This window comes from Ylistrum balloti, unplaced genomic scaffold (assembly GCF_031769215.1).
Source record: "Ylistrum balloti isolate Yb309-2 unplaced genomic scaffold, AGI_CSIRO_Ybal_v1 Utg370788, whole genome shotgun sequence".
Lineage (NCBI taxonomy): Eukaryota > Metazoa > Mollusca > Bivalvia > Pectinida > Pectinidae > Ylistrum > Ylistrum balloti.
This window is the reverse complement of record NW_026782460.1, coordinates 108364-120852: the sequence shown is the minus strand read 5'-3', so window position 1 is coordinate 120852 and position 12489 is coordinate 108364. Positions and strand designations below refer to the sequence as shown.

Genomic DNA, 12489 nt, shown 5'->3' with positions numbered 1-12489 from the left:
ACTGAAATTTACATTGTGGACGTTGTCCATGAAGCAGAAGATGCTTATCGTTTTGGAACACCTGGTCTTATTCTCGTGGTATCCTTTCAGAAGTCTCCATGTAAATCTTTCTTTTTATCTTGTTTTGCAATGATTTCATCGAATTTGTGTTCAGATTATGTTAACATATCTGTACTTTCTCGTCGTAATTGTAATTTCTGATTTTGAGTTGAAGAACAAAGACACTTTAAAGATTCTAAATTTTTTTATTTCTTAAACATTAACTGAACAAATCTGGTGGTAGGTCTTTCTTCCACGGAAAGCTTGTCTGTGTACCAGGTGACTGAACACTAACTCCTGCCACCACAGTAGACCTCTTAATGACCTCTTTAATGGTCAGAGAGGGGTTGTTTGTTAGATAGTATGCCAAGGCTCCCACAAACGCATCACCAGCACCCTAAAACCCATACAAGTGCATTGATTAAAGACATGTGCCTTTTACTGGATGCAGTTTTCATCATTTTGAAAAGAATCTGTTCAAAGACTGAAAATTTATCGCTGGTGCAGTTCCCTATATATACCATACACACTGCGTACTTGGTAAAGTTCTGAGTAAGTTAACAGACGGGATTTCTCCCAGTTTTTATTTCATTTCTGGAAGTAGATTCAATATCTTGATTATTACCTGAAGATATATATGAACCTCTAATTTACATGTTTAGAAATTGGAAAACTTTTTGAAATTAATTACTTGGATATCAGTTTTCCCTTCTCGAAACACTGTGTCTATTTATTTCATACAAATTGATCTGAAATATCATATTTTTATATCCATTTGGTAAAAAAAATATTCTGTATGAATGTTCCCATAGATTTATTTATTAAAGCACCTGAAAATATTGATCATCACTTGTTATCTTATCTCACTGAAAAATCATATTTTTATGAGGCTAAATTTTCACGGTTTTTAAAAAAAATGACGATTTTGATTCTGTGGATAATATAACTCAATATATCTACTTATGCAAGGTGTACTTATTTTAACAGTTTGCGGACAGATGAATTTATGGATTAAGAACACCCACAAAATCAACAAAAATAAATCCCCCGTGAAAATTTATCGTTTTTAGTATTGTATTGTAATATTACGTGACGTCCTAGTTAGTCATTAAAACTAATTCCCAACCCCTCTGATATACTGTATCTGAAGTTTGAATGAATTGTTACCTCGACTGTAAAATGTATTAGTGAAACAGGTATTTACTTACAGTGGTATCAACTGCTGTGACAGATTGAGCTGCCACATGGGTGGGCTTTGGTTCGTCCTTGGAAGCAAACACTGATCCCATGACTCCTAGTGTGAGTATAACTATTCCACATCCTTTGTCTAGCAAAGCCAGTGTAGCTTTGCATGCATCCTCTTCAGTCTTAACAGGTAAACCTGTAAGGATCTCTACCTGAAAACAACTATCGAAACTATATCAATATCTGGCTGACTGATATTATGTCATCAATTTTTATTTGTATTGCGCCGTTTGGTTCATGAGCAGAAAGTCATTCTAAGATTTTTACACCTTTGAACCCTGTTTCAGACTTTGAAAGGGGTCAAGGTCATTCATTTGAACAGTCTTGAAAGCTTCTCCTCTAAGCATATTGCTAGCCAAATATCATAATGCAAGGCATGTTGTTCCTTTTCCCAAGCATGTTACTGGCCAAAGTAGATGACCCTTGACCTTTTGATTATTAATAAGATCACTGTGGGCTTGAAAAAGGATTGATATCACATTAGAACAGACCATGAAGCCCTTTATCTCATTAAGCACCATGATGTATTTTCAGCTATGACTTTTGAGAACTCTCAGCACATTTTATCCCTGTGACCTTAGAGTGGGTCAAGGTCATTCATTTAAAGAAAAATTTAACCAAGCATACTGTTGGACACACATCATGATCCTAGGCTTCTAGAGTTGGAAAACTTTTTTACGCATTTGACCCCTATGATCATGAAAGCTAATTTATTTGACAAAACTTGAACAGCCTTCATACCAATATGCCAATGACCCAATATCATGGCCATTATATGCCTTCATTGTGAAAAAAATTGTTAAAAATAAAACATTTAACCATTATAAGTGAATCAATGTCACTCACTTGAACAAACTAGAAAGTCTTCATATCAAGATGTTACTTGTAATATATCCGGACAGCTGGGCATTTTTGTTGCTAATATCATTTGAAATTGTTTACATATTGAACTCACGGTGACCTTGAAAATGGATCAAGGACAACTTTGTATCGTGCAACCTGCCAGAAATCACTATTATGGGGTCTTTGAGTTATTCAGCAGAATTTAGTTTGAAGACTTTATCATTTTTGATGAACCTGATATTGAAAGTTGTTCAAGGCAATCTATTTCATAAAGCTTCAAAGTCCTTCATCCAATTCATCGAAGCATGCTAATGACCCCATACCATGACTTTGGGCCTTCATTAGGTATTGAGAAGAAGTTGTTTAAGGATTTCAACACATTTAATTTTGTTAGTGTGTCCATGTCATTCATTTCAACAAACTTAAAAATTTTCCTTTTAACAACTTCCTGACAAAATACAAAGACGTTTGGTTATCTAAAATATCATTTAAAAAATTCTATCACATCTCACTCAAAAAAAAACCAAACAAATTGTGTCAAGGTAATTCATGTGGAAAACAGTAATCCCTCCATCCAAAATTGCTCCTTGAAAAATACCATTAACCTGTGTACTTTGGTTAACTAGCCAAGTTTAAGGGATTGACCTCAGATCCAGACTATATTTCAAATCTGTTCTTACCAGGCAACTTTTGGCATTCAAAATCTGCCCCCGAGATCTTATACATGGAAATGTACAATTTCATTTTCATAATAACAAATGATTTGTTAACCATAGAAAACTACACTGACATTCCTCACATGATGTAGCCAGCACTACCCATACAATATATGCCTATAGTTACCTCTGTTTCATTGGCACAGAAGATGTCGCATTCGGTAAAAAACTCGTCAGACAGTCCAGATTGTGCTGGAGCTGGATTGAAAATACTCATCACTGAAATTAAATGAAAACAACCTAAATTAAATCGTTTTTTTTTGCTAGAATTCAAACCGAAAAGAAAAAAACAGAACTCTCCCTCCCCACTCTATATATCCATAAAAAAATTGTCTTATTTCGGTTTTTTTCTTTTGATCACCATACCTTTGTGTTTTTTGGCCAGTTTCAAAGCTGCAAGTGTAGACTGAGCAGGTATCTCCAGTTGACAAATGACAATTTTGGTCTCCTTGACAACAGCCTCGGCAGCCCTGACATCATCCTCTGTTAGCAAAAGGTTAGCTCCAGCCACAATAACTATTGAATTCTGTCCTGAAAATTACCAAGGACTGAATAAACTACCAATCATATTACTTATTCACAAGAAAAAAAAACAACATTTTTCATCAGTCTGGATACCTAATCTTAATTCTGAAACCACACTTCAGAACTGAAATGAATTTTTTTAACATATGACATTATCACAGTTTTGTAATACAATTCAATATATACATGATGTGCTTCAGAGATTCTTTAATATACAAATATACATATGTTTTTTCATCGTTCCATCAATCATTTCTGTAAGTTCACTATATACTTTTCCTTCCCATTACTCTGTGTGAACAATGTCACCGCTACTTATAACGACTGTCATTTCTATCCCAAGACATTATAAGATCTATTAAAAACAATTCAGCAATTCCTGTCTAACTTTAAGTTTATCAATTTAAAAATCTACCCAGAAAAGACATACCAGTCAACAGTCATATACTCTAACTATCAGACCATAATTAATCCCTTCTTGATAATATGCCCATCCACGCCAAGTTAATAGAAATTCAGACAAAATCATTGCCCTGCAATAAGATGACTTCTGTACTTGCAGTCAGAGAAAGTTTATATCAACCCTGGGCTTGTTGCAGAATAATACAGGAGTGCTTTTACGGTAGAACTTTTTCTAATGCAAATTTTGTAGCCTGAAAAGAATTGTGTCATGTGCATTTAGCAGTGATCAGTTAGTTTGTGTTTGTGAATTTTTTTGTATGAACAATTCTAAAATGGAAATAAAAAGAAACCCTTACCGTCCTGATTTACACAGATAGGTGCGACACCTGTGCCAGCTTTAGAGGTAACTCCAACATGCTCTGAAAAATATTGGTAACAAGAAGACACAACCATCAATAGAGGACTAGTTTTCAGGTTCATTACATAAAAACAAATCATTTAAACTTATGAATGACCATAAAATGATGGTCAAAATTATCATCCCAAACAAGAATTTTGTAAAAGCCTTGTTGCATTATCCATGTATTGTATAGGTGAAAATAATTTTACAGCATATAAAAATTCCAAAACATGAATATTATATTATTATAAACACTTCTATCATATACACCATACACAGTGTTCCCCATTACCCCCAAATGAGGGTACAAAATGCCCCAATTTGGTGAAATTCAAGACCTGTACCCCCCCTCCCCCCGTCAGTTTTCTTCAAGTACTATTATATATACATACATTGTTAGGGTTACACTGTATGCCTGGTTTCAAAAGGCCTGGGGGGAACACTGATATACATGTACCAGTAATAAATGACAGAAAAATTTTATCATTTTAAGTACCAGGTGTAACTTACCTATCATCACTTCATTATCCTTGAAATTCTGAATGTAATCTTTTCCAAAAGTGTCATCTCCAACCTAAATTGAAATTATAAAGACTACCTAACTGCTAAACATTATTGTAACACTATTACCTATAAAACCTGTCAAATAACACCAGTCATTCTATAAAACCTGTCAAATGACACCAGTCATTCTATAAAACCTGTCAAATGATACCAGTCATTCTATAAAACCTGTCAAATGACACCAGTCATTCTATAAAACCTGTCAAATGATACCAGTCATTCTATAAAACCTGTCAAATGATACCAGTCATTCTATAAAACCTGTCAAACAATACCAGTCATTTTACAAAACCTGTCAAATGATACCAGTCATTCTCTAAAACCTGTCAGATAATACCAGTCATTCTAGTTAGCCTGTCAAATGATACCAGTCATTCTATAAAACCTGTCAAATGATATCAGTCATTCTATAAAACCTGTCAAATGATACCAGTCATTCTATAAAACCTGTCAAATGATACCAGTCATTCTAGTTAGTCTGTCAAATGATACCAGTAATTCTATAAAACCTGTCAAATGATACCAGTCATTCTAGTTAGCCTGTCAAATGATACCAGTCATTCTATAAAACCTGTCAAATGATACCAGTCATTCTATAAAACCTGTCAAATGATACCAGTCATTCTATAAAACCTGTCAAATAATACCAGTCATTCTAGTTAGCCTGTCAAATGATACCAGACATTCTAGTTAGCCTGTCAAATGATACCAGACATTCTAGTTAGCCTGTCAAATGATACCAGACATTCTAGTTAGCCTGTCAAATGATACCAGTCATTCTATAAAACGTGTCAAATGATACCAGTCATTCTATAAAACCTGGCAAATAATATCAGTCATTTCATTTATATTCTTTAGGAGACAGTCTCTCTTATTGTAGATGTCTGATCTTTTATAATCAGTTGACATAATCATTTTCAATCATCAAATTACAAATCTGAATTTTTAAAACTGTGATTGTTTGGAACAGATTTTATTTTACATAACATTGTAAAATTGTGATTATATGTAAACAACACAGACCACTGATTTTATTAACAGAAAACATATTTAAATCTCACTGAAATATATTGGTTTGTCTATTTTCCCTGAATTTGCTTTAAATGCTTTATTTAGTAATAGTTACATATTTCCATATTTCCAGAATGTGAAATCTTTTTTTGTTGAAATCAAACTCTACCATGTTTAAGTAAAACTTTGGAAACTTAACACACACAAAAATAACAAGCTACATAGTACAATATTGCTTATAGGCTGGAGTCTCTTCTTGCCTCAACATCAGACATTTATAACATCTAATATTAGGGTCAAAGTATACTCTTGTTACTTAAAGATGTCCAATCGTTGCTTGATATGACAGTGATCGATACCTTTGCTACCATAGCTGTTCTGGCACCCAATCGTGCTGCAACAATACACTGGTTAGCTCCCTTGCCACCAAATCCTATTGCAAATTTGGTACCGTGGAGGGTCTCGCCTGGTTTAGGTAATCTTGGTACATAGCTAAAAATTGAAGAAAATATTCATATTTATGATACCATAAATACAAAACTGGTTCAAAAAACAGTCAACGGGTAAGCTTACACCATTAAGAAGGCATTGTGCACAATTGTTGCCTTTTCTTAAAACACTATTATATACATGTGAACAAAGTTCACACAGATCTAAGCAAGCACTGTGTATATTTGTCATTTTTTTCTTTAAACATTCAATATTCGTCCACAATGCTCACATACAAGATGTAGCTTTTTACAACATTCGGTCTTAAGTATTTTTTAGGAATAAAAGAGGTCATCTCAATTGGGTCTGTGCCCGCCCACCTTCCCTCAAGTACGTAGGAGTAAGAAATGGAGAACATATTAGGGAAAAAAGATGTATGGAAGAAGTATTTCCTTTTAACCCTCATCCCTCACTCAACCTTACATTAATATTGCACATGTAGGCTGAACGATGTGCAAAAAAGAAATCAGTATATTAATATTTATAAAAGGCGCAGGCCAACCACAAATTACAGTGGGTATAAAGAAGGTATGAAATGCTGGGAGTTCTGTTTTATAGAAAACATCACCTTATAATTATTGGATATATGTCCGGAATATATATGTCAACAAGAATCAGAATGCATGCATGTTATAAACTACGAATCAATCTAACAAATTACCTGACGAGATCCGTCATGCAACTTCCTATAACTGTCACGTCCATATTTCTGTAGATATATACTACCGAAAATATCAAAGCTGTTCAGGAGCCAAAAGAAGGCGTTCCTTTCTAGCCAGCTGTATTCCGACAGTCGGAAACCCTTTAACTTCATCATTACTTTCCACCTATCTTACAACGATCTTGGTTAGATCAGAGCTTCGAAAGTTGTGTGACTTACAAACGTTTAAGCGAAATTCATTGCGTTGAGGCGAGCAAGGCCGCATGCAAAGAAAAAGAAGAAATGGTAAACAACCATGCAGAAATCAACATTGAGTGAGGGTGATGATGAAAGATTCTCTCCTGTTAAATCGAAAGGTATTCCAAGATCATCTAATCCTGCTATAGGATATGTTAAACTTCTGAATATACTAACTTAAGGAAAATATCCTCTGTAAGGGGTCTAAATTAAATGTCTGTTATTATTTTGATTTAGGTTCTCCAGCATCAATTCAGAAGTCCGCTACCTTAACAGGAAGTTGTAGAAAGGTGAAAGACACCGTGGCTGACCTTCATAATCTGTGTCAAAAGTGGTTAAAGTTCAACAATGAGGGGTCAGCAGCTATCAACGAGATTGCAAACGTCAAGCTGCAGGCTATGTGAGTAAGCTTAAATGCGAACGCAATTCAACGAGATAAACATCGATTATTAGCATAAACACATTGCTAGTAGAGCAACGGAGTCATACTTTGTTGAACCAGAGACATATATAACACATATATACGTCTCTGGTTGAATCATATCCGCATGAAAGTCCATTTCTGTAATAGAATTGTGTAAATATATATTATTTAAATCTCTTGATTAGATATTAAATTATTTTCCTGTTTCAAAGCAGAATAACTCATTCCGATACATTTGCATTTAAAGCTTTTCAATTATCTGAATCCTTGCTAGATTTAAAGAAGAAGAATCTAAAAGAAATGAGGATGGAGAGGCTTTGACAAAAACAGAGATGCCAGAAGTCTTGGAAGACCATTGTACCAAAGTGTTAGGCATTGTTGACAAAATGGTAAACATCAACAAAACTTAATTCATTCAAGTGAATATCATTGTTTACTGGAAGAAAATAATTTACCAAAAGTACATTGATAACAATGATATAAATGACATTTGAAAAAAAAAGCTGGCTGGACAACCTAAAGGAGAATAATTTGATACAAAATGCTCAATTTAGATAAACATATATGTATGATTAACATCACGGTGACTTGTGTCCATGTAAAATGCAGTTATTGAGAAAAGCCAGAGTTAGTCTGACATCATATATAAGCTGGTAATAGACCTTGCATGCCTATAAGCTAGTATATCAGGAAGATGGAATAGGATCTGATCAAATTTATGTAGCCTTTGTTTGTGTCTTTTCCTGGAAAATGATGTGATGTTATTACCAATGTAAACCTAGTTTCGGGATCAATGAAAAATGTAAATTTATATATAGTTATCTTATATGGTGATATGCCCATATAGGAAGATATCATAAAATCATTTTGAAATGTTTTTTTCCTAGCAGTGTCCTCTGTCTGCTGTAGTTTCATAGAAAATAAATTCTGCATGAGTTTTTAGCTCACCTGGCCCGAAGAAATTCTTTAAAATCCTGCTCTTGTAGGAATGAATAGACAGTTCCCAAATTTAGTCTGAAGTATTCTTCAGTATATAAATTGTGAATTCCAGCCCCCTTGGGTGGGAGGGATGTGGCCCAATTGGGGAACAGAGCAATTTCCTTAAAGCCCTACTTCTCCATTAGGAATGATAAGATATGGCCCAATTTCGTCAGAAGTATTCTTGGGTAAAGAGGAACAAAGTCTATGTAAGGATTGGTTCTCAGTCCCCAGGGGACCTTAGGGGCAGGCCCAAAAGGGGAAATTTTGCAAGTTCTTCAAAATCTTACACCTCCTATGAGAATAAATGGATATTGTCCAATTTGGTGTGAAATATTCTTGGGTGAAAGGGACAAAGGTCTGTATAGACGATGATCCAGGCCACCAAGACAGGAAGAGAGGGCCCAATAAGGGAAATTCAAAATTCTGAAAAGTCCTTCCTCCATACAAGCCTATTGTGCATGTTTTGTCTGAAGTATTTTTTATGAATAATTATAATCAGGCCTCTGTTTGACCACAAAGGGCGGGACCCAATATGATCATTATATCAGAAATTGTTTGTCATATTTGAAATTCTTTGTTAAATGGCTGAATAGCTAAAATAGCCAGCATGCCCTTTGGGGTTTTTGCTTGTTCAAAGTTTTATCCATAACCCTCCTCTTGAAAATGTAAGTAATAAACACATCTTAATGGATTCCTATTGATTTTATTTTCTAAAGTTTTTGCATTGTAGAGTCAAATGTTTTATTTCCTTGTGTTTTATAGAGAAAACTTGTTGATAAGATGGAAGCCATGGCAGGAATCTTACATGGTGTTGCTGACTTAGAGCGACACAAAGTGCAGTGTACTTTGTCAGATTCCGGTCCAATCCTTTTCCAAACATGGAAAGTTGAAGACTATGGTAAGGTTTAAATTTTTGTGTTTTATAGAGAAACTTTACAGTTTTATCTGTTTTAACCAAACCCTTTTAATCCAGAAGCTGTTATGAAGAATGAGATGAGAAGAGGGGGCAATAGGTTTATGCTCTGGATGGCATATGACTGGCCTCCTATGTGTTTTTGTTGAAGTAGCCACCAGCTACTTTCTGGAGTTCTGGAGACCCAGACTCACAATAAACATGGCTGTTGATGGGGTGATAAAACCAGAAAACAAACTATCACTTTGTATAAATAAAATTTCATTGTTGTCCTTTTTTCATGTAGGTTGGACATGTCTATTTCAATAAGTCTGTCTATTCCACACAAAATGATATATTCTGGTCAAAGTTATTATATACTTATTATATACTCTTTGTATAAAATTATAGTCAGGTTTTCTCAATGTTTAACCCACTATCATCTTTGAAATTTGGCATGTTTCACTCACTGAGGTCTAACATAAAATTAAATTGAAAATGTAAAACCTTAACATCTATAAAATCAAATCATATGAACATTTTGAATTTAAAACAACGATAACCCTGAAGTTGTAGGGGACATAAATGTTGATTTATCTGCAGGTGTCATACTTTTAAGTATGCCAAATAGAAACATGGCATCTAAGGTTGTTCCCTACAAACAAGGCCATAAATTGTTTATTATTATGACAAAATAAACAAATTAACTGTGTAATCAACATTTACATTGATGATGGAGACATACCATGGCCATGTTGGTACAATTTACAGTTCAGGTTCTTGCCAGTTTCCTTTCTCTGAAACAGGTCATGATCGCTGAAGCATGTGTTGTTTTCTTGGTACCTGTGCATTCTTGTTTGTTTAGCTGCATCCTTTCTGATGTCTTTTATATTGTCACGCTATTTTCCTGTTCTCTCATTTGCCTTTGACAATAACCAGTGGAAGGGTGACAACTCAGACATGATATAACATAAGTTCACCATGGTTGTACATGCTCAAGGGAAATGAAATGTTCAATTTTTCTTAAGGAAATATTTTCACTTCATTTCACTGCCATATTTAACTTTTTTTTTTTATTCAATTAGTGACACATTTACAAAGATGAGGTATTATACTACACATTAAATATTCCCAGGTACTTTTTCTGTCAATTATAGCACTTTTAGAAAATATAATTTAGTAACGAATTACATATCTGTTACATGTATTAGAATTTTACCATGAGTGAATATTTATCAACAATATTTGTTGTTTCTTTTACAAAATCAACAAATTTTCTTATATTGTTGTTTTGTTTTCTGCTTTTTTTTGTGCAGGAGAGGCCACTTTGAAGATGTTGGAATCATACAGAAATGAATTGAAATTGAAGGAGCTGTTGTCTGAGAATGTTTGTCATGTAAAGGATAGGGACACCATGATGTTTTATACAGCGGCTTGGGTGCATCAGCCTTATATAGACAATAGCTGTACACTACTTCTAGAGAGTATGCTGACCGAAACTGGACATAGATGATACATGTTTAACTCAAATGTGCCGTTCCTATTCTGGCCTCCCAGAGTTACCTCCCTTCGTTTTACTCTTTCAGATGGCATAGTAATAGCTGATGGAGGTTGAAAATGGTCAGTCCATACTATTAGAGAACTCTTGTACCACCAGTTCTGGGGTTATATTTGGAAAATATTCAAAGATGGTGGTTCCAGATGGAGTTACTTTTAATGGTGTATTTCCATTTAGGGCTCCGATTCAAGATGAATAAGACCAAGGTAATGATCCCAGGTCCAAATCTTGAAACTCTAAGAAGATCTGGAAAGTATCCATGTGCTGTCTGTCTCAACAGTACAGGAAGAAACTCCATCCTCTTCACAAGTTGCTCTATTTTGGATGCATCAGAAGTGTAGTGGAATCAAGGGACCCCTCAAGTCTGACCCGAACTACAAGTGCCCTCGCTGCAATGGACTTGCTTGTCCCATCGATGGTAGACCCATGCCAGAGGTAACAGTTGATGAGGAAAAGCTTGAAGTAGTAACAGACTTCTGCTACCTTGGTGATATGTTGTCATCTGGAGGTGGATGTGAACTTGCTGTAACAACAAGTTGCAAGTCACCGTGGAAAAAGTTCAGAGAGCTGCTTCCAGTCTTAACAAGCAAACATCTGCCTATCACAACAAGAGGTCGCCTCTACTCAACCTACATTAAACACGTGTTGCTGTATGGCTCTGAAACATGTGCAGTAACAGCTGTACTCTTAGGAGGTTTCAGTGCAATGATAGAGCCAGTAACAGCTGTACTCTTAGGAGGTTTCGGTGTAATGATAGAGCCATGATGAGATGGATCTGCCTTGTCAAACCGGAAGACAATGTTCCCATAGAGTGTCTTCTCGCTCAGCTAGACATCAAAGATATCTCAGAAATTCTCCAGACTAGCAGGTTGAGATGGTTTGGCCAGTAGAATGCAGTGAAGGATGGATATCAAGGATCCATACCCTAAATGACACTTGTCATCGGGGCCTTGGGCAGACCAAAACTGACCTGGAATGACCTAGTGAAACGGGACTGTACATCCCGAGGTATGAGTGACGCTAATCCACTGGATCGCTGAACATGGAGAGGGAGACTTTGTTCTCGACTGGACAGGATTAATCAAAGGCCTGGATAATCTATACTGGTTAATGATGATGATGATGATGATGATGATGATGATGAAATTCCTTTTTGTCTGTCCTGATATAGCAATTATGAATGCTGTCAGCTGCATGTTTATAAAGTACTTAAAGATGGCATGAAAGCAACCTTAGTGACATATTGGGAACATGTTCAGTATGAATTTTACATCTAGTTATGCTTACTGATGATAAACGCTTGATCAGATGTTAGAGATGGCTACTCATTTCTGCTATACTTCAATAAAAACTGAAGGAATTTGGACTATTTTAGGTTTTATTTTATTGTATGTTCTAGCAACGCATATTTCCAGCTCGACTGGATAATCAAGATAACCATCAAGGCCCATTTTCAAGTTTGGTCTTTGAAGTTGGTTACTTTTATAAACCAAAAGTTGCTG

At 35.2% G+C, this 12489-nt stretch overlaps 2 protein-coding genes across 2 annotated transcripts; one reads left to right on the top strand and one right to left on the bottom strand.

The window, feature by feature from the left end:
* Positions 1 to 225: 225 nt before the first annotated feature.
* On the bottom strand, positions 226 to 7014 carry LOC132558399 (ribokinase-like). Its single transcript, XM_060222952.1, has 8 exons — positions 6896 to 7014; positions 6105 to 6237; positions 4681 to 4744; positions 4127 to 4189; positions 3210 to 3374; positions 2971 to 3062; positions 1248 to 1436; positions 226 to 436 (listed from the first exon to the last, which is right to left on the bottom strand). Exons 1-8 carry the CDS (start codon positions 6937 to 6939, stop codon positions 260 to 262), a joined length of 927 nt encoding a protein of 308 aa, XP_060078935.1. The 5' UTR covers positions 6940 to 7014; the 3' UTR covers positions 226 to 259.
* Positions 7015 to 7172: 158 nt separating this feature from the next.
* Positions 7173 to 10948, top strand: LOC132558401 (cyclin-dependent kinase 2-interacting protein-like). Its single transcript, XM_060222956.1, has 5 exons — positions 7173 to 7251; positions 7370 to 7532; positions 7831 to 7945; positions 9300 to 9435; positions 10746 to 10948. The coding sequence occupies exons 1-5, from the start codon at positions 7191 to 7193 to the stop codon at positions 10940 to 10942; spliced, it is 672 nt and encodes a 223-aa protein (XP_060078939.1). The 5' UTR covers positions 7173 to 7190; the 3' UTR covers positions 10943 to 10948.
* Positions 10949 to 12489: the final 1541 nt, after the last annotated feature.

Bases quoted from the DNA above. Each gene is read 5' to 3' on its own strand.
- LOC132558399 (XM_060222952.1), bottom strand. From the start codon at position 6,939: ATGGACGTGACAGTTATAGGAAGTTGCATGACGGATCTCGTCAG. The intron at 3,375-4,126 runs GTAAGGGTTTCT...GGTAATTTTCAG, and splicing joins TATCTGTGTAAATCAGGACG to GACAGAATTCAATAGTTATT. The intron at 437-1,247 runs GTAAGTAAATAC...TATGGGTTTTAG, and splicing joins TCACAGCAGTTGATACCACT to GGTGCTGGTGATGCGTTTGT.
- LOC132558401 (XM_060222956.1), top strand. From the start codon at position 7,191: ATGCAGAAATCAACATTGAGTGAGGGTGATGATGAAAGATTCTCTCCT. The intron at 7,252-7,369 runs GTATTCCAAGAT...ATTTTGATTTAG, and splicing joins CTCTCCTGTTAAATCGAAAG to GTTCTCCAGCATCAATTCAG. The intron at 9,436-10,745 runs GTAAGGTTTAAA...TTTTTTGTGCAG, and splicing joins ATGGAAAGTTGAAGACTATG to GAGAGGCCACTTTGAAGATG.